This window comes from Nomascus leucogenys, chromosome 2 (assembly GCF_006542625.1).
Source record: "Nomascus leucogenys isolate Asia chromosome 2, Asia_NLE_v1, whole genome shotgun sequence".
In the NCBI taxonomy this organism is placed as follows: domain Eukaryota; kingdom Metazoa; phylum Chordata; class Mammalia; order Primates; family Hylobatidae; genus Nomascus; species Nomascus leucogenys.
In genome coordinates, this window is record NC_044382.1 from 64,680,585 (window position 1) to 64,701,398 (window position 20,814).

General features: G+C 36.4%; 2 protein-coding genes across 2 annotated transcripts in view; both read right to left on the reverse strand.

The window, feature by feature from the left end:
* Window positions 1-539: 539 nt before the first annotated feature.
* The window catches only part of LPCAT2 (lysophosphatidylcholine acyltransferase 2), a 74,827-nt gene continuing 54,552 nt past the window's right edge, over window positions 540-20,814 (reverse strand). Inside the window, exons 12-14 of the mRNA XM_030796906.1 lie at window positions 10,982-11,080; window positions 6,477-6,612; window positions 540-2,833 (exon numbers count right to left, since the gene is read on the reverse strand). Of these exons, the coding sequence (XP_030652766.1) occupies window positions 2,649-2,833; window positions 6,477-6,612; window positions 10,982-11,080 (420 nt within the window). The 3' untranslated portion in view covers window positions 540-2,648. The remainder of the gene's footprint in view (window positions 2,834-6,476; window positions 6,613-10,981; window positions 11,081-20,814) is intronic.
* On the reverse strand, window positions 18,061-19,064 carry CAPNS2 (calpain small subunit 2). The gene has a single exon (XM_030796916.1). The coding sequence runs from the start codon at window positions 18,983-18,985 to the stop codon at window positions 18,239-18,241; it is 747 nt and encodes a 248-aa protein (XP_030652776.1). The 5' UTR covers window positions 18,986-19,064; the 3' UTR covers window positions 18,061-18,238.

The window sequence follows — 20,814 nt, forward strand, 5'->3', positions numbered from 1 at the left end:
ATCACGCTTAGCCTTCCAAGGCTCTAAAAGCAGTGGCAAAGGAGGACTAAACATACGTAATGCAAGCAACTTGGTCTATAAGCAGTCAGTATGTCATTATCCTTCAACAGAACTCTTTCAATTGAATTTTTATGGTTTAGAGGTTTTAGGATATAATACTTCTCTCTTCAAAGAGTATTTTTTTATATTACTGTATGAAACCATAGTGCATTTAACTGACTTAATAAAATGTAACTCTTACTTTAAATCTTAAGAGGAGAAAAATCTCTGTGAAAGAAATCTTTGTTAGCAAGGTATATAAGCAGAGTCCTGGTCTGCAATAATATTGATGATCACAATTTGTGTTACTATATAAAATTCAACCATTCAAAATTCCACATCTTTAAGAATATTGCTACTTTGGGCAAAATTTGAGTTTTTCATTAGAGTAAAATCATTTCTGACATTTCATAAAGTTTAATGCAAACAAAAATGATTAATCATATTCATAAATATGTAAATATATGATATTAAAAAGGTATATTACATTTGATACAAAATGGCAGAACCAGAATTTTTTAATTGCTAAGAATTTTATGTAGCAAGTTTGTTTATTCAGTAACATAATCACAAAATAGAAATATCACATTCACAGAAGTGGAAATAAAGAGCATAAAATATTATTTTAAAGCAGGAAAGCAATGGGATCACTTTCAAGAGCCTCAAAGAAAACCTTTAATTTACAATGCTATGCTTTCATGATTAATAGGATTAATGTGTGGTTTTTCTTTGATAAAAGTAGTCATGATTTTTTAGTATTACATACATTCATTGCATATGACAGACACTCTGATAAAAATGTACTGTTCTAATTACTTAAGCAATAGTTTTGGCTCATTTAACACCTTGTTTAAATAGCTTTAAGACATATAAGAGGCAAATAATTACATATACTTAAGGATAAAATTTTCAGGTATTATCCAAACACACATTTACCCATTAAATTAGAACACTAACTGCTTAATATGTAAAACTAGTTTGAAATCATGACTCTTGATTAAATACATACTTCAACATCTCTCATGAGACTTCCCAACTTCAAAAATGACTTTAAAAAATTAGCTTGGGGGCGAATCACCAATACATTCAGAAACACAGCCAAAACAAGGAGTTTTATTTCAAAGACTGAATTCAGAAAATGAACCAACTATTTTTGTACATTATATTAATAAATTGGTTCTTTGTTGAAAATCTCAAACATGAATGATATTAGCAATATGCATGTATGAGACCCATTAAAAATGACAATTCAAAAAAATTATTGCTTAACCTAAAGGAAAAATGTTACTGTTGGATTCCTGCCTGGGGCTTAAATTGTGGTCTTGCATTAATAAAGTAGGTTTTTTGATTCCCTAGCTTTGGGTGATACCTTGAAACCTTTTGTGTTTTCTGGGAGATATTTCACACAAGTTCTAAAATTTGAGAGTCCACTCAACAAAATAAAATTCCCACTTACATGATAATACATTAATTCTAATATTATATAAATAGAACAAATGTGATTCATTTATAGGGCAAGTGCTACATTCTGAACTAGCTAACTCAAATTAAATTCAACTCTGTGGCAAACAATTCATTTTCTCATTAGGCAATCAATGTTACCTTCAATAAGGCAATTCCCATTTACCCTCTGGCCATAGCAGTTGTCTTAAAACCAAGTTCTAAACCTGTAGTTCATGTAAAAGGATATGATTTCCTTAGCAAGTAGTTAAGAAAATCTACAATAGGCTGGGCACAGTGGCTCATGTCTGTGATCCCAGCACTTTGGGAGGCTGAGGCGGGTGGATCACCTGAGGTCAGGAGTTCGAAACCAGCCTGGCCAACATGGCAAAAACACATGGCTACGAAAAATACAAAAATTAGTCAGGTGTGGTGGTGGGCACCTGTAATCCCAGCTACTCGGGAGTCTGAGGTACAAGAATCACTTGAACCCAGGAGGCAGAGGTTGCAGTGAGCCGAGATCGCACCACTGCACTCCAGCCTGGGTGACAGAGCAAGACTCCATCTCAAAAAACAAAAGAAAAAAAAAAAACTACAATAGAGATGTATGTTAAAGAGAATATAAGTTCTTAAGAAGCTGTGTCTAATTAATGAAGCTCTCCCTTCCCATATTCAGTGATCCAAGAAACTGAAACTTAAATGGAAAAATGAATCTGTAAAGTTATAGATGTAAAATTCTCAGATTCTTCATTCTTATTTCCCAAATGGAAAAGGATTAGAAATTCTATTACTGATTTTTAGAGGAAAGTAGATTAAAAAGTGTTTATATTTTTAAAACTTTATACGGTGCTGCTCAATGCTCACCAATAGTAAGACCATTGCATTCATTTGTATATGCAAATTAAACTGGAAAATCCATAAAAACGTATGTATCACCAGTAAACGAATCAGTAAAGTACAATATAACACAAAAGAAAAAGAAATATTGCTTGATTTTTTCCAATAAAAGCCAGGTTAATAAAAACATTTTTAGTAAGAAAATCTATCATTCTTATTTTAAAAATTTTCAATTTTAAACATCATTACCAACACATTAAAAGTATTATCAATAAGTGCCTTTACAATTTCAAGCAAAAGCTACTGTGTTTTCCTTATTGGAAATACTGCTTTCAGTCATCTTTTTTGTCTGAGGTACTCTCTTCATGCTTTTCAGGGCTGACTTTATTACTGGCAGTGGAGGGGGTTGTCTGGACTTCTTTTGGTAATGAAAACACATGGCACGTCTGGAGGTCTAGGTATGTTGTAAATATCTTAGCATATTCTGGATGCTTTAAGGCAAAACTTTTAAATTCCTCTAGAAGAGAAAGAAAAAAAATCCAGTAAGTTGGGGTGAATCTTCTTTTGGCATGATGCAGATTAATAAATGACTCTAATAATGCAATTATTACAAAATTCTGCTACTCAACACACAAACATTGCTGATGAAAATATAAGTTGTACAACCACTTTGGGAGATAGTTTTTCCATTATCCAGTCAAGTTGAAGATATACATACTCTTTGACCCATTAATTCTACTCTGAGGTATATATCCTAGAGAAATTTGTGCATATTGTGCTCTGAGAGACATGTATGAGAATGTTCACAGCAACATTATTTATAATAGATAAAAAATAAAAACAACTTGGATGTCCATCAACAGTAGAAATGCATAAATAAATTGTGTCATACTCATGGAACATAAGGCCATATGGCAATGAAAATGAATGAACAGCTATATAGTAACAATGTGGATTAATCTTAAAGCCATAATGTTTAATGAAAAAAGACATAAAGTAACACATAATTGTTTATATAAAGTCCAAAAACTTAGACAAAATTAAAATTTAATATTTAAAGATACATACTTCAGGGGTGAACTGTTAAAGTAAAATAAAGCAAGGCAGAGATTCCTTTTTAAGTCAGGATAACAACCCCCTTCTTTAAGAGAGAGGTAGGGGTGTGGTTGGGAAAGGGCACACAGGGGTTTCTGGAGTTGTGGAAAAGCTCTATTTCTTCACTTGAATGGTAGTTACACAGATGTTCACTTTATAAAACTTCATTGTGCTTTATATGTTTTATTTAGTTTTCTGTATTTTTGTTATTTCTAGCAATTTAAAAAATGTTTAACAAATTATATTACTCACCACTTTCTATAACCGGTTTTTAAAACCATTTGAGCCATTAACTCTGGTACAGAAAAATACAGTCTTAAAAAGCTGAGCCTTGATTTATAATCAATAATGGATAGGAAAGTGTACAATATATAATAATCATACCACAAGACCTCCAAGTAGAGGAGTTCTTTTTATCTCAAGTGTTTTAGAAGCTGAGATAGGGCTATAGAAGGCTTACTTAGTTAACTATCGGGACTTGAACCTCAATCCTCCAGTAACCTGGAGTTTCTGAAATATTCTCCTGTCTTCTACTTTGAAATCCTTCTATTCTCTTCTTTTGGGTGGATAAAACTTTTATTGAGCTTATTACAGCAAAGATAGCATGGTCTTTGGATTAGCCGCCATTTGGCTCTATAATAAAAGAATTTTAACTAAATGTCCTATTTCTATCCATTTACTTTTAAAAAATCCTCTGATAAGCAAGGGTCTGCTTCATGACACATTAGACTACCTAACTCTTACACATAAAAATAGGTCTTAGTCCGCAGTGATCTATGATCATGCCACTGCACTCCAGCCTGGGCAACAGAGTGAGACTGTATCTCAAAAAAACAAATAAACAAACAGGTCTTAGTGATGAGGAAGTCACCAGATTGAACCCAAATCATTATTTGCAATTGCAATGTTGTTTTGCATTAATAAACCACTTTTTATTTCTAAATCAGGCAAACTACTAAGTATTCTTTTTTAACTTCCAAAATAAAGGTTCTTGTTTCTAGGGATACATTATAGAAAAAAATAAAAATAAATAAAGTTTCATCTACATGAGTCTGTTTCAATGACGGAGACACATAGAAGACTTAAGTGACTTTGAAGATAAGTGAGCATGACAGTTGATCTACTGAAACCAAGAACTTTAATTTCAAGACTTGTGCTATGGCCAAAAGATCAAGATCCTCTATTGGGATGTCAGTGGCGTTAAAGAGTAACTCATTTCTGGAAGTCCTGTGATTGACTCTGTGTGGAATTTGAGCATTAATTTAGATAATGGAAAACTGAAAATAAAGTAATTTAAGGCAGCAGTCCCTAACCATTTTGGCACCAGGGACTGGTTTCATGGAAGACAATTTTTCCATGGATGGTAAAGGGGACTGGGGAGATGGTTTCAGGATGAAATTGTTCAACCTCAGATCATCAGGCATTGGATTCTCATAAGGAGCGTGCAACCTAGACCCCTCACATGTGCAGTTCACAATAGGGTTCATGCGCTCCTATGAGAATCTAATGCCTCCACTGATCAGACAGGAGGCAGAGTTCAGGCTCTAATGCTCACTCCTGCTGTGCAGCTCCATTCCTAATGGCCTCAGATCAGTACCCGTCCATGGCCTAAGGGTTGGGAACCCCTGATTTAAAGGATCACATTTAAACAATCTAAATGGTCACATTCATGACAGGTATCAATATCTACTTTTTAAACAAAATTATACTTAAATACTTCAAACATTCTTGAAAAAAATAGCAGATTTGCCTAATATTGAGAAAGGGGAGATATTCTGTATTCTGCAAAGAAAAAGGTTGAACTCCAGAAAACAAAGCAGATTTCCCTGAAAAATTACTTAAATCAACAGGTTATTATGGCTATCTACAAATCATTTTTAGTATTAAGCTTCCATTGAAGTAGTTATTCCAAATAGTTTTTCAAAATTTAGTAGTTTAGGGTAATAGTCTTACTTATGAAAAGAAAATAGCCAGAGAATTAGTACACTTGAGTTTATGACTCATAAGTTTCATCTCAGTATTTATACTTACCATTTTATCCTATTTTTTCAAATGAACTCAATAGATTAAGTGCCCTAGGCATTTAATTACCTAAATGACAGTAATTAAAAACAGAGAGTAAGAGAAGTATGTGATCTGCTTTTCCCATCCCATGAAAGTTAACAAGCTGAAACTCTTGAACACCATAAGGAAAGAGTAATTAAAGAGGAGTCTCCATCCAGCCTCAGGGGAAAGACTGGGGAAGATAAGCCAACTTGACATCCATGACCACATCAAACCCAAGACGGGGAAACAATTATCTTGGCCTCTCCATTGAGGTGTGTTTCTCAACAACTGCACTGTGAACATAGAGAAGCTTCAGTCCAGTGCAACTTGTTTTGATGGATGGGCTTGAGCCATCAAGAGAGAAGACAGTTACTGATGGATAGACCTGCCACTTTGCCACAAGGTCTTTCTCCATGATAGACCCTATCTCACAGGAGTTGCTAACAAGATGGCATGAGACAAGGAATGTGAACAGTTACATAGGTCACTGATAGTAAACATCAATACATTGTTTAGCTACTATTATTGTTGGTGCCTCAGTCCATGTTCCTTTACTATAGTTGCAACCTACTTGGTTTACTTGTTCAGTTTTGCCTGGCCACACTGACAGCAGAGATCACTAAAGTGTAGCGTCAATAGTGCAGGCTCCAAAGCCAAACTGTTTTCTTTTTTGAATTGTGGATCTGATGTTCTTTAGCTGAATTATCTAGATAAGTTACTTAAAGTCTTTGTATCTTAGTAAAATAAGAATAATTAAGAATACCGATTAGATAGGCTTGCTATAAAGATTAAATGGGTTAATATATATATAAATATTTAGGAGAGTGCCTAGCATATAAGTCCTCAATAATTAGCTATTACTATTATGCCATTACTACTATTATTACTGTGGTCATCATTATTACTATTATGTCTATTATTAATGTAATTAGTTAAGAGAAACAGTACTCTTGAGCATCAGTCCATAGTCTGGATGTCCTCCTTGTAAACTAAGTCAGGAGGCCAGATTGCCTACTCACCATAGGAAACTGAGTCCCCTTGGGCTATTTCCTTGAAGAGACCAGAAACATCAAGGTCAGGCACTCCAAGGGAAGCCTGTAGAATGGTGGAGAACTCTTCCTCTGTTATGTAGCCATCCTCATCAACATCGAAGAGCTGAAGAAAATAAAATGTAAGAATTAGCTTCCTCAGGGTCATAGTGGTAGGGAATAATCTTGGAAAATAAAGTCTTTAATAATTCAAACATCTACTGTGGCATGGGCTAGAAATATGTATATTAAGAAAGTATCATCTCTACTACCCTCACAACACCTGTAGCTTGGTGTTTGAGAGAGACAGGATTAAAACAGGAGCTGTACCAATGGTACATAGTACAAAGGCACAGGGGATCTCCATGGGGAACATAATGAATCCTACCCAGAGAGGTCCAAGGAGGCTTCACAGGAGTTGACATTTGAGTTGGGTCTTAGAACATGAAGAGAAGTTCCCAGAATATACAAAGAATGGCAAGTGATTGCCTGGGGCTCCAGTCAGGGGATAGAGACAAACAGGAATTAGATCATGGTGGGTGTATAATTCCTCACCAAATCCTGTAGGATTATAATGGGAGTGGAGGTGGTGTGATCCTATGAGAACTGAGAAAACTCTGAGGCAGAGTATGGAGGATGAATTGGAAGCAAGAGGTTGATAAAACCAGAGGCAGGAAAACCAATTAAGAGTCTGGGTTTGAGAAGCAGGAAGGATAGGAAGGGATAGAATTCATAAAAAGCAGAGACAAGACATGCTTATCAATAAGGGGTCTGTAGTGATGGAAAGGTCAGAAGTAAAAATGATATCTTCTACTTTAGGCAACTGGGTGAAAGCTGATTACATTAACCAAAGTGGGAAAACAGAACAAGTGCCAAATGAGACCAAGAATTAGACCTAGATAGGTTAAATTTGAATCAGAGGTGCCAGGAGTAAATAAGAGATTCAGAATATCAGTTTAGGAAACTGATGAGTCTTGAGATATGAATTTGGGTAAGAATGGAAACTATGGGTATGTTTGAGCTTATCTGTAGAGAATGCACAAAGTAAAGCAAAGTCCTGGGAACAGCAACAGCTGAGGTATGAGTAGTAAAGAGGAACTGACAGAAAAGGCTTAGAAGCAGCAGCCAGACAGGAGAACCAAGAAATAAGAGCATGCATCTTAGAAGCTAAGGGGGGTGTGTTTAGGAAAGAGGAAGAGATGCTAACAGTGGTAAGAGCAAAATGCCATAGGAAGGCCAAGCAAGAAGCAAAACTGTTTGTTGGATTTGATTATTAGAGGATCCTGATGACTTTAGTAAACAATTTCAGGGGACCAGAAGCCAGATGGTAATGGGAATCAGAGATGAATAGAAGTGAAAAGCAGAGGCAAGAAATATGGACTCTTCATTTTAAGAAATTATGAAACAAAGGGAAAGAGATAATCGGGGTAATACCCAAGCACAAAAGAAGTTATTTTAGGAAGGGAGAGACTGAATATGGTTTAGGAGGAGGGGAAAAGGCAGTAGAGTGGGGTAGACTGAAAGTCATGCAGCAAAATAAGGATAACTGATGGATAATTAATATTCCATATTCAAAATCCTCTCCTGGGTCTTAAGAATTTTTAATGATATGAGTACTTACTTTTTATAACACTGATCAAAAATATTCAAATCACTTTACATGTATTAACTCAACCCTCACAATAGTCTTATGGTAGGTGCCACTGTCAGTTCTGTCTTACAGATGGGAAAGCTGAGACACAAAGCAGTTAGGTAACTTTTCCCAAGGTCACACCACTTGCAAGTAGTACAGGGGGCATCCAAATCCAGGCAGATAATATCTAGAGTTCCTGATGTTGACATTTCTACTTCTGACCAAATACAAGATCAAAAACAGAGAAAAACAGGTATTAGATAAGGGGTGATAACCATGAAAAAAATAATAAGCAAATACTGAATCATATTTTAATGGTTCCTAAAGGGTAGGAGGATAAAAAAATATAACTTGAAGTTGAGATTTGTTGCCCCAGCAGACAAAGGTCTGGCTTCAAGTCCATTTCTTACCACTCAGTGCATAGTTAGGCGATACAATAGTTGGAAAGTGAAAAGTGAATCGGCATCTGTTTTCACAAACCGTAGACCTCAGGCTCTTCATGCGCCTTGGACTTCACACAGTAATTGCCAGGACTCAGTCATAGCTCGCTCCTCACAAGCTCTAAGGTTTCTTCAGAGGCCTTCCATTTCTAAACAGTTTGCGCCAACTCATCTGAACAGTCTAAATTCTTGCCAGGTTTGGTGCTTTGGTGTCTCTCACTTCTGTATAAGTTCCTTTTACATGGTCCATACTAAAGACTTTTACTTCCTCTATATGTGTCCTTTGCCATAACTCCCTTCTCTAAACTCTTCAATTTCCCTCACTTACTCGTCACTCCCCACTACAAAGTTCCTAGATCTAAGGTAAACCCCATGCATGATCCAGACTCTGGTAGAAAGTTTAACACCTCAGTTTCCTTTGAAATGGGGACTGATATCTCCCTATTGCACAGAATAATGTGGAATCTTAATGAAAACATTCTGTCTTTCCCATCAAGTACATGGCCCAAGACCAGCTGGACCCTCCCTGAAATGTGCATTATGAACAGAGTTGGAGTTTGCTCATTTTAACTGCAGTGGCCAGGGAGGTTGTAAGGCTGTTCCTGCAGCCAGGACCTCTGAAGCTTCCTGGCTGTGAGTTTTCCCTTGAGTCTACTCCCTGGCCTTACAAATAATTCCACTTTGACGTCCATCAACCAGTCTATCTTATTGCTTGCAAATGAAGAATCTTGATTAATATTCTAACTCTAAGCGTCACTGTGAAGATGAAATGAGATAAAAGATGGGAAATTAACTGTGAAGTGCTATCCAAATAAAAATACATAAAAGAATCCTCTATGTAAAAGGATACTACTAAATAAAAAGTATGCAAAAATACTTTCAAAACATAAAACACATTTGAAAAGGAGGATTAAAAAATAACCAATGTAAAGCATAATTCTTGCCTTACTGAAAAAAAAGCTAATTATAGTTTTAAGCCCTCCTTTTTTCCCTTCCCCTTCCCCAAACCAAGGTCTAGGCCACATAAAAATCTCACAGCTTCTTTCAAAACGTAATTACTGTGATTAAGGGCCAAATTTTATATCAGGTCTTTCATTGGTAAACCAAAAATGACCATTTGCTCAACTAAACTTATAATTACACGTACAGTCCCCAAACAGAAACAGAAATATCTAGATCAGAATAAGTTAGCTATGTGTGTAATTTTAGGTTTTATGATGAATAAGTCTGTAAAAGCTGAAGGGTTTAAACTTTGGAAAAAGTCTGGCCCTTGCCTAATGACCATCTGCTAAGCATCACCCATTTAGGTTCTTTATAGGCCTAGCAGTTAACACAGTTTAAACCAATCTGAAATAAAAAATAAACTCAGGGGCTCTTCTGTCAATGATAGTGCACATGAAAATTCCTAAGGCTTATCCCAATTGGCCTCTAAGACATAAGAAAGAACTCTTGGAAGAAGAAAAGTCTTTCTAGATAATAGAGGGGGAAAAGACTTCTTGGAATTGCAGAGAGACGTTCTTCTCCAAGGAAGTCAGGAAGAGATGAGTAGAAAACAGAAACAGAGAAGGTCTGCAGCTCTCCTGCTGGACAAAAGCAAGGAAACTACGTGGCTGTACAACAAGAGCCAATATCCATAGCTTAGCAAGACAAGGAGAGAAATCAAGTTTCTCTTTTACTTGAGAGACAACCTTAGAACTAAAAGTGAGCATCATATTTAAACATACTGATTAGATGAAGCCCCTTTACTCTCAGAACAGAACATACATTTTGGGAATGTATTCTTCCCTCTTGTTTTGCACTTGTAAGTAAATGGTCCTCAAAATTCAAACTTCATCAAGCTCTGTGGGAACCAGGGACATGAATTTTATTCATCTGCTCCCAATTTAGATCCCTGTATTGCTGTGAAAATATATGTGATACTACAGGAAGACATGAAGGGTAGGAACTTGGGACATTTATGATGGTGTTCACCTGACGCCACAATGACAAAACAAATTTTATTAGAAAAAGTACCACTGAAAATATCACTGACATACAGAATGAGAAAATAACGATAGATCAGAAGTTTCCAGAGAGTGAATTAGGATGACTAGTGACAGGTGGTGTTTATTTATAAACTTCCCTTTGGGGCTTCAAAATGGGGAAGCTGAAAAGAAATAATTTTTTAAGTTAGCTTGTGAAATCTCCTGCTCTTCAATCTTGATGCTGTTAATTCGGCTACTTCTAGAGACTTTTTTGCTTAAATAAATGCTTGTGTTTTCTTTATTCTCAGTAGCAACTGACTTAATCACATTATTGTCCTGTACATGTCAGAGCAGATCTATAAAATCACGTAATAGATTCACTGATTTTCAAATAATACACTTAGAGTCAACACTTGTTTACAAGGCAGACCAAGATGCTTTCAATGGGGCTGACAGTACCTTAAATGCCACCTGGATGATCTCCTCTGTGTTGGAAGGGTTGCACAAGACAGCCAGGCCAATCACATACTCTCGGAAGTCGATACTGCCATCATGGTTCTGTGAAAGGATGGGATAAATCAATTAGGAGGGCCACTAATGGAATTATTATTAATCCTACTATGAGGTGAAATTCAGGTATGTCTTATAGCTCAACCTCATCATTCACTGTTTGGAGACAAGTCTCACTGAGAAGGAACAGCAAGCAAGTAGCCCAACTATTCCCAAGAAGGAAGAAAAATATATTTTCTGTTCAGCAATAAATATAAACTTCTTATGACTGGGGCCATTTGTCATGGCTCTATGGCACCCAGTGTGGGTTCTTGAGCTCAGCTTTGCCATGATGGGAGCCCCTCTGGGAGGCAGGACCTATGAGTTTCATCCTTTGTGGAAGTGAAGTGTTCATTCCACCATTACTGGTGGTCCTGCCATAAAGACCAACACCAAAGGGTCATTAAGGGTCCTAAGGGGTTACTAAGCAATCTTCCACATGTGGGAAATGGAAAGAAAAGAAAAAGGGCAATAATCACAGCTACATTTTTTCTTTCTTCCAGGCTTAATCTGCAGTAAACCAGGAGCAACTGAAGCAAACTTGGGCAACTTTAATAGCCCTGGGGGACATCAGCCCAGAAGATCTTACACTTCTAAGCCACTGAAAATAAAGCATAACTAGTATAATACACCTTAGGAGGCATTGCCTGATGGCAATATAAAGGAAGAAATTGATCATTGTAATTCGGGCTGACTAAATACAGAGTTTTCCCTGTACATTAACTGTTTACCTAGACAGGAGCACTAAGAAGATGAAAATGGAGAGAAGAAAGCTTAGGAGAAAAGGAAGAAAGAGAGAGACAGATAAGGTAGAAAGTAGGGAGGACTGAAGGAAGAGAGGCCAGATAGAGAACTAAAAAAGAAAGAGGGAGAAGAGGAGAAAGGACAAATGCGATGGAAGTGTTAGAAAAAGATAGAGAGGTGGAGGGAGGGTAGGAGGAGGGAGAAAGAAAGAGAACTGTAAGTAAGTACTTGATTATAATACCAGGCGTTAGAATCATTTTGGCAGCAAGATTTTCAAGTGATAAATTCCCAGATAAACTATGAACTAGTAACAACAAAGCTAGGGCAGTACTTAATTTGATAGACTAATAATAATATTTGACACAACAAGAGTATGATAATCATCTGTGATGAAGTATCTATACTTCAGTCAAAAGTTTCTTAAAAGCAAGGGCTGTTTCCTTTGTGTAACCGTGTATTCTCATTCCGAGGCACAGAGAGACAGGGGCTAAGAAAACAAAAAACAAAAAAACCCAACTTGTTCTCATCTACCCTTACCTACTACTCTAGGTTCATAGAACTTTCACTTTAAAACACTAAGGTAAGAATTCTTTGCTGGAGTTTCATGGATGAATTTGGGGAAGGAAGGGCTGTGAAGCCCCTGAAATGGTAAGCAATTTTTAAGACATCTTTCTAGAGAAAAATGTAGCTTTTATCAGCTTCTCAAAGCAACCAAAACTTAAAAAGTTAAGAATCATTTTCACCATATTACTTTATCTTACCGCAGGGCAGAAACTAAAAAGAGTAATAATCTAATCTCGTTTTCCCACCAGAGAAGGTAGAAACAGAGGTTTCAAGATTTCCCTAAAGGAACAAGGTTTATTCCTGAAACAAACATTCAGGTCATCTGACTTCCTTTTGTCTGATTACGTCTGTCGGAGAACTGGGTTTTTTTGGTTGTTGTTTTTTGTTTTTCCTTTTCTTTAATCAGCTTTATTTGTGTTGATTACGTTTACATTCAACAGAATGCATCTATTTTAAATGTACTACAGTTTGATGTGTTTTTTGGTCTTTGGTTTTTTTAAAGATATGCTCTTACTCTCTTTCCCAGGCCGGAGTGCAGTGGCTATCCATAGGCACGATCATAAGCGCACTACAGGCTTGAACTCCTTGTCTCAAGAGATCCTTCCACTTCATCCTCCAAAGGAGCTGTAACTACAGACGTGTGCCACCACACCCAGCTTAGTTTGATGTGTTTTGACAAATGTATACACCGTGGTAACCAGCGCCACAGTCAATATCTACATTTCACCACTCCAGAAGCTTCAGAGAAGGCAGAGTATTAAAGGAAATCATTTCCTTCTTTGCCACCACCATTTAATTTTCTTATGCACTCTGGAGGGCTGTTTTTACTGAACCTTAGAGGTTGAGGAGCTTCTTGAACCATGGCTATATTGTTCAACATAGATACATTTCTTCTGCAATTAGCTTTTTCCACTAAGCAACATAGAAGTCTTAAATAGAAGTTCTTAAGAACAGATCCAAGAATAATTTATGGGCACTGAAGTTACTATCATAGATTGTCTGTATAATTGGAAATATGCCTTTGAATTTATGTTGTATCTTTATTGTGAGATACCCAGTTTTTATCTGTACTACCAAACCCTATGTGTAACACAGGTCAAGAAGCATCATTAAGTCATTTTGCAGATGGAGAAATAGAAATGTGACAAACTCTTAACATTACCACTAGTCACAGAACAAGGTAACATTCTGGACCCCTAATTTCATTAACATATGAGTGGTTTTGAATGACAAAGAATGTTAAAGCAGAATCTTGATGATCACAAGACAGGGTATATGAATCTTTTCATCCTAGTAATGTGAAGGAAAAAGCAGCATGGAAATTATTCTGAGAGATTATATTATTGGATTAGTAAGTCAATATACTGTTAAGATTCCAAATTCAGAATAACTAAATTTAGAACTGGAAGGAACCTTATAAATCATCCATTTAACTTCTTCATTTTACCAATGAAAAAAATGAGACAAAAGTTTCTCTTGAGGTCACAAAACTCACTATTGCCATAGCTGCAATTAAAATTTAGATAATCTGGCTGCTTACTAAAGCAAATGGCTTGATAAAATGTACCCCAAAACAGATAAAAATTATACAGCAAAATATACTATTTTTAATTCTTAAATGTCAAATCAGTATCATGATAAGAATTATTGCACCATCTTTGGTTCTTTTCTTTAAAACCTACTGAGTTCCCCAGGAAGAATTATAAGCTTAATAAAAAAAAATCTAGACTTGAAAATATTTCAGGGCCACATTTCAAAGGAGACCAGCTCTGTGGAGGGAGGCCATAATCCCTCCATAACCTTTCCTAATCTGGAGCCCAGAGAAGTCCAGACTTAGAACTAAGGAGTTACATTGGGTAAGTACAAATAGAAAAGATAATGGTCTCATGGAAACTCCAGCGTGGGCCCCATCCCTTTCCTGGAAGTCAGCAGGATCAGAAAAGCATGGAAGTGTGTGTGAGGGGAGGTCACTGTGAGCTCATGGCCCCCCAGCACCTTTCATCTGCTTAGTCACACAACACCAGCTTTCAGGGCCAACAGGAAGCTCTAGGCTACTTGTTCCAATATTGTCCACTTAAAACTCTTGAAAAAATAAGTGGTGATTCTCATGTGTCTGATTCTCAGGTATCAGTTCCTTCCAGTTGTTTCATAGTTGAATTTATTCAACATCTTTATTCATGTGGAATTAGATACTCTTTATAACTTTTTGTGTTTAGTAAAATTTAAGGATATGGTTTTGAATACATTTTGCAATGATAAACTCCCAAGAAGAGGGACTATTTTTCTTTGTTATGTTATAACTGAAATATATCATCCCTGTAAATGAGAGATAATCAGTGTCATCAAAATAATTTTAAAATGTTTACATAAAACAGAATTTAGTTGGCAGCAACCAACAGAAAAAGTCTTCACATCTTCAGAGATACTCTATAAATCCAAAGGAGTATTATTATTAAAATACAGTAAATTCTCAGTTATACAGAAGAGTATGGGAAGAAGTATTCTATTTAACTGAATATTCTGATTAAGAGCATATTTCTACCCATATATATAATTGAATCAGTTTTCCAGGAATATAATTGTTTTAATATACTTAAATATTTTTAGAAAGCAATTCTGAAGGTTCTTCAAGATCAGTAGGCACATTAAATATCCATACTTTGTAAGTGCCTCCACAAATATTTTTTAAGTCCCCACTATATGGGTAGTTGTGTAATACTACTGATAAGATTTTTTTAAATAATTGTTTTTTGAAGACAAGGTCTCCCTATGTCACTCAGGCTGGACCCCCTGGGCTCAAGCGATCCTCCGCCTCAGCCTCCCAAGTAGCAGGGACTACAGGTGTGTGCCAACTTGCTTGGCTAGTTGTGGGGATTTTTTAATTTTTTTATAGAAACGGGGTTTTGCCATGTTGCCCAGGCTAGTCTTGAACTACTGGGCTCAAAGTGATCAGCCCACCCCAGCCTCCCAAAGTGCTAAGATTATAGGCATGAGCCACCAAGCCTAGCCAGTACTGATAAGATTTCTGACTGGGGTAGCTAGATAAACCAACTTTTAAGAACACATGCATCACTACCCAAAAATATTTTTAAAGTGACCTTTAAGATCACATACAAATTTTGAATGTTTTTGGAAGTTTGCTGTTCATAGTCACAGAGCACATGATTCTTTCTCCTTTTTTACAGGTTATAAAATTTAGTGGATTATATCAAGATAAAGTTACTTTTCAAAATCACATGGGATCTTTTGAAATTTAAAAATGTAGATGTATAATTTCACATATTTTTATCACGGAGTATGATTTTCAATTTACATGGATTAAATTACTTAATGTCAGAAATTTGAAAATAATGGCATGGAGTTATATGAATTATCTTATATAAATATTTGGCTATAAATAGTCTTGCATATAGAACAGGCAAATATTTAAAAAGGCGTCAAGTTAAATATTGCTTCTAACATTAAAAATATGCCCTTAAAACATCAAATATTGAATGAAAACTAAGAAATTCAATCACTTGCTAGGCTATTGGTTCTACACAATGCTAAATATTTGGTTACTTGGAAAAAGTCCAGATTTTTTAGTTTCTAGTATCCACTCTGATGTCCGAGGTTACTTACACAAATACAGAAGAGAAAAGGAGAGAAACTTAGGTAATTTCGGGATGTTTTTCCATGAGCATGCTGGAAGAGAATTGTAAAAGTAGGTAATCCATCAACTTGAGAAGCAAGGGCAATAATACCACTCCTAGTGTGAGATGACTGTTTTAACTGTTATGAAACATTTACAATAAAGTGAGGAACAAAAATGTGGTTACATTGTTCTTTCCACAACCATCCTATGGAAAGGTTAAATTATAAACCTAATATTCTGAGACCTTAAAAGATGTCTGGCAGCTTTCCCCTTTCTTGGCTACTTTACTACATCCATGCCTAACATATTCCTGGACTTATTCTAAAATAGATTGTTATTAATGTGTGGTTGCTGGCAGCAGCCTCCTTCTTATGTAACCACACCTGGTCTAAGTAGCATACCAGACCAAGGTTAAATTACAAGTCCCTTGAGGAAAATGGATGTGATCTTTGTGCTTGGCTCGGTTCAGAATTATATGTGTGTGGTGTTTCATAAATATTATATGATGGTGATGATGGTGAACACAAAGGTCAAAAGCCAACCTCTCCACATTTCACTGGGGATTTCTAACAGGAAGCTGAGGGATGTTAACAGGCTAGTTACATCATTTCCATAGTTACAACTTTCTTCTAAATGAGTCCAAAGAGGGAGGCAGAATTTATCTGCAAACTCGGGATGACCCTCCAAAGTAGCCTGGGGTAGAGACAACGCATTAAAAATCAGAGAAGCAGAATGGGTAGAGACCAATTAAATAGCAGACAGAGGAACTGAGCACTTAAAAATGTAGCCTCTCTAGCTGTGTCTACTGGCACCGGGATTCTGGATTCTGTTTGCTCTGCTATAATAGCCTGTTATCAAAATTATAAAGCCAAACCAAGTCTGTACGCAAGAAAGGCACAACTACCCCAGCTTTTGGGTGGCATTTTCTTGGTATTTCTATCTTCCTTCTCCTGAATGCTGGCAACACTGACTCTCCTGCTTGGCCTTAGTTTTGGCTGAGACAGGCTTAAAAAATACTGTGAGGCGGCGCTACTTCAAAGCAATCAAGGCTGTCAACCTTGGCTGATCATTAGAATCACTTGGGGAGCTTTAAACATATTCATCTCTGGGCCCCACCTCTGAAGAGTCTTATTTAACTTATTTGGAGATTCAAGTATTATTAGTATTCCTAAAGAGCTCTCCCAGTGATTCCAAATTGCAGCCAGGGCTGAGAACAATTGCAATAGTCAGCAATATATGTTCTCTATATTGGTTTACATTCCATTTAACTGATTATTGTTCATGTGTTTTTCTTTTTTTTTTTTTTCTTTGTTTGCTGCTTACTTCCTGCCTGTAGTTTTCAAAGATAAACGAAAGAATTTTCCTTGCTCTAAGGCAGGACAAGACACGACAAGAGCTGGCTAACGTCAACAGGGCATGCCTGATTTTGTATGAAGTATGTGTAAGAGCGAACATTTTGATTCATTAAGGCAGCTAGAGACATTTTTGAACTATGAGTATACTGTTTTATTCCCCGATGTCTTTGACTCTCTTTACAAATGTATCAAAACAAAACGAAATTGCTATGTGCTTTTTTTACTAAAGAAACAGAATTAAAGAACTTTAGAATTTTAGATAGTAGCTCCATCATTTAAAAAAAAAAATGCTACCCTCATATAAAACTGCTTAATTTCATTGTCTGAACCTGTTTCTTTACAGTTAAGTAAGTTTCCTAAAAAGCACTTTTCATTTTTTTACATAATGGAAAAACCAGGTATAAAATTACAAGAAAAACAGATTTTGAACCTCTCTCCTCAACTTTTTAAAATGGAAAATGTTCTCCTGAGGGCTTTCTTGATTTATTCTAGGATTAAAAACATTCATTCTTAACAACAATAACAACAATAATAAAGTTCCAACTCCTTGGAATTTATTCACTAAATAAGCAACACCTTTAAAAATCTACTCCATTAGAACTCTACCCCACAACCTCCCCATCATATATATGTAAGTCCATATAAATCCAAATCTCAAAAAGCTGATATACAAACCACTCAGAACATTTTTCATGAAATATCCATTTTAATTCAGCACTAAAAGGCAGCACACAATCAGAAATATGTAGGGTTGTGAAAGAGCTTGCCAGGAAATGAGAGCTGTTGCACAGGGTATCAGCAACTGTGTACAGCTTGGCAAGGTTTTCAGTCTTGTCCTCCAGGGAGGGTCTTGACTTCTCAGTTCCCACTTCAGGAATACATGGTCAACTGCAGCCATTCTTTGATAGACACTTGAATCAGGCCATCTCTATCTCTATCCAGAGACTTGAAGGCACGAAACATGGCATCCAGGCGGACCAAGCAGCTGATGAAATTGTTAAAATCCATATCTCCATCTTCATTAGCATACCGGCGGACAATCATTTGGTAAAGTTGTTCATTTAGCTGGAAGCCTGCGGCCTGCAGAGCTCCCCGCAGCTGAGAACTTCCCAGAGACCCAGAATGGTCCCTGTCATACTGCTTATAAACACACTGCCATTTATTGATGTTGTTCCACAGATACTTAAATTCTTCAAAGCCCAGCTTCCCAGTCGTGTCACTGTCCATGACAGACACAATGCTCCGGCAGGTGTCGAGACTAAAACCATCGGTCTTCAGATCCTTGTGCTTAGGAAGGTCTTTGTTGAGAATATTCATCAGATCAGTGGCACCCACCTCCATGTCTGGTCCAGCCAGCTGTGTAAATTGTTGCCGAAATCGCCTAACTTCCTCACTTTCTGAGGCCTCCACATTGGTGAAATGCTGCTGAGTGGGAGGCGGTTCTGGAGTATACTGAGCTGCTGCAGCCTCACTGATAAAATTCACAATTCCTCCAACTATCCCTCCAATATTTCTTCCTCCTCCTTCTCTTCTCTGACCACCTCCTCCAAAGAGGCCTCCAAGAGCTTCTCCAAGACCTCGATCTGCTCCTTCCAATAGAGCCTTTGCAAGAAACATGCTTTCAGTTTAACAAGCAAATGCGGCAGCAATCTTAGAGATGGTACGAAAAAAGATGAAATGGAGTTCAAGTAGTTTACATGTGGAAGAACTGGCTTTTCTTTACCTGCTCACACTGTACCACACCCCATGATGTGATGTTTCACATCCTACTGAAGATACCTGAGTTCCAAGAGGTCCTAGCACCTGCCATATTTTACAAGGCCTCAATAAAATTGTTTCCACTCTTCCAGATATTTATAAATTATAGTATTTAGGACACCTTAGGATAATAGTTTTTTTTTTAAAAATTAAACTATGCATTTTTATGTCATTGATTTCTTAGTCCTCTGTCTCAGCACCTAAAAAATGATGTGCATTTTCCTAACAGGGAGAAGGTAAATGATGCAAGGAAATCAAAAATTTCTTTTCTAAGAAATATTTATTGTTAGGATAGAATTGAAGAAATCTGGGGTATTGGAAAATATTTATCTAATCCTCTTCCTTTAGCAAAGATTCTCAAAATCCAGTAGTCTTAAGACAAACTTAGAAGGGAGATTTTTAAAATGCAAGGTCCTGAATTTCCACTCCCAGAGATTCTGATTCCATAGGTCTGCTGTGGGGTCTGTGATCGACATTGCTAAAATCATTTTTGAGGTGTAATATTCATGTAAAAAACATATCATATAAATCACAAATGGACAGCTCAAAGAATTTCACAGACTGCACACATCCCAGAGGCCTCTTCATACTTCTTCCCAGTTACTTCCCTCTTCCAAGGATAACCACTGTCCTGACATCAACACCATAGATTTATTTTTGCACCTTAAATAAATTAAATCAGACAGTACAGACTCTTTCATTTATTCCTTTTTCATTATAAAAATGTTAAATATTTTAAAATTGTGATAAAATACACATACCATAAAATATACTATTTTAACCATTTTTAAGTATAGAGTTCAGTGGCATTAAGTATATTTGCATTGTGAAACCATCACCACCAGCTATCTTCAGAACTTTTTTCATCTGGCAAAACTGAAACTGTACCCATTAAAGAATAACTCCCATTCTCCCCTTCCCCCACCCCTGGTAACCATCACTCTATTTTCTATCTGTATGACTTGACTACTCTGCATGCCTTATATAAGTGGAATTGTACAGTATTTGTTCTTTTGTCTACTTGCTTATTTCAATGAGCATAATTTCTTCAAGATTCATCCATGTTGTAGCATGTGTCAGAATTCCCTTCCTTTCTAATGATGAATAATATTGTATTGCATTAATATACTCATTTTGTTTTTCCATTATCCCATTGGTGAATACTTGGGTTGCCCCTTTGGCTATTGGGAATAATGCTGCTATGAACATGGGTATACAAATATTTGTTTGAGTCTTTGCTTTCAGTTCTTTTGGGTAAATACCAAGAAGTGGAATTGCTGAATCAAATCATTCTATTTTTATCTTTTTAAGGAACTACCATATGCTTTTCCTTATTGACCGTACCACTTACATCCCCACCAGCAATACACACGAGTTCCAATTACTCCATATGCTTGCAAACACTTGTTACTTTCTCTTTTGTTTTGTTTTGTTTTCTAATAATGGCCATCCTAATGGGTGTAAAGTGGTATAACATTGTAGTTTTGATTCGCATTACCCTAATGATTAATGATGTTGAACATCTTTTAATGTATTAATACTTACTGGCCAAAGAAGATCTTTGGAAAAATGTCTATTTAAATCTTTTGGCCATTTTAAAATCTGGTTATTTGTTGCGTTTCTTGTTGTTGAGTTGCAGGAGTTCTTTAAATATTCTAGATATTAATCCCTTATCAGATATATAATTT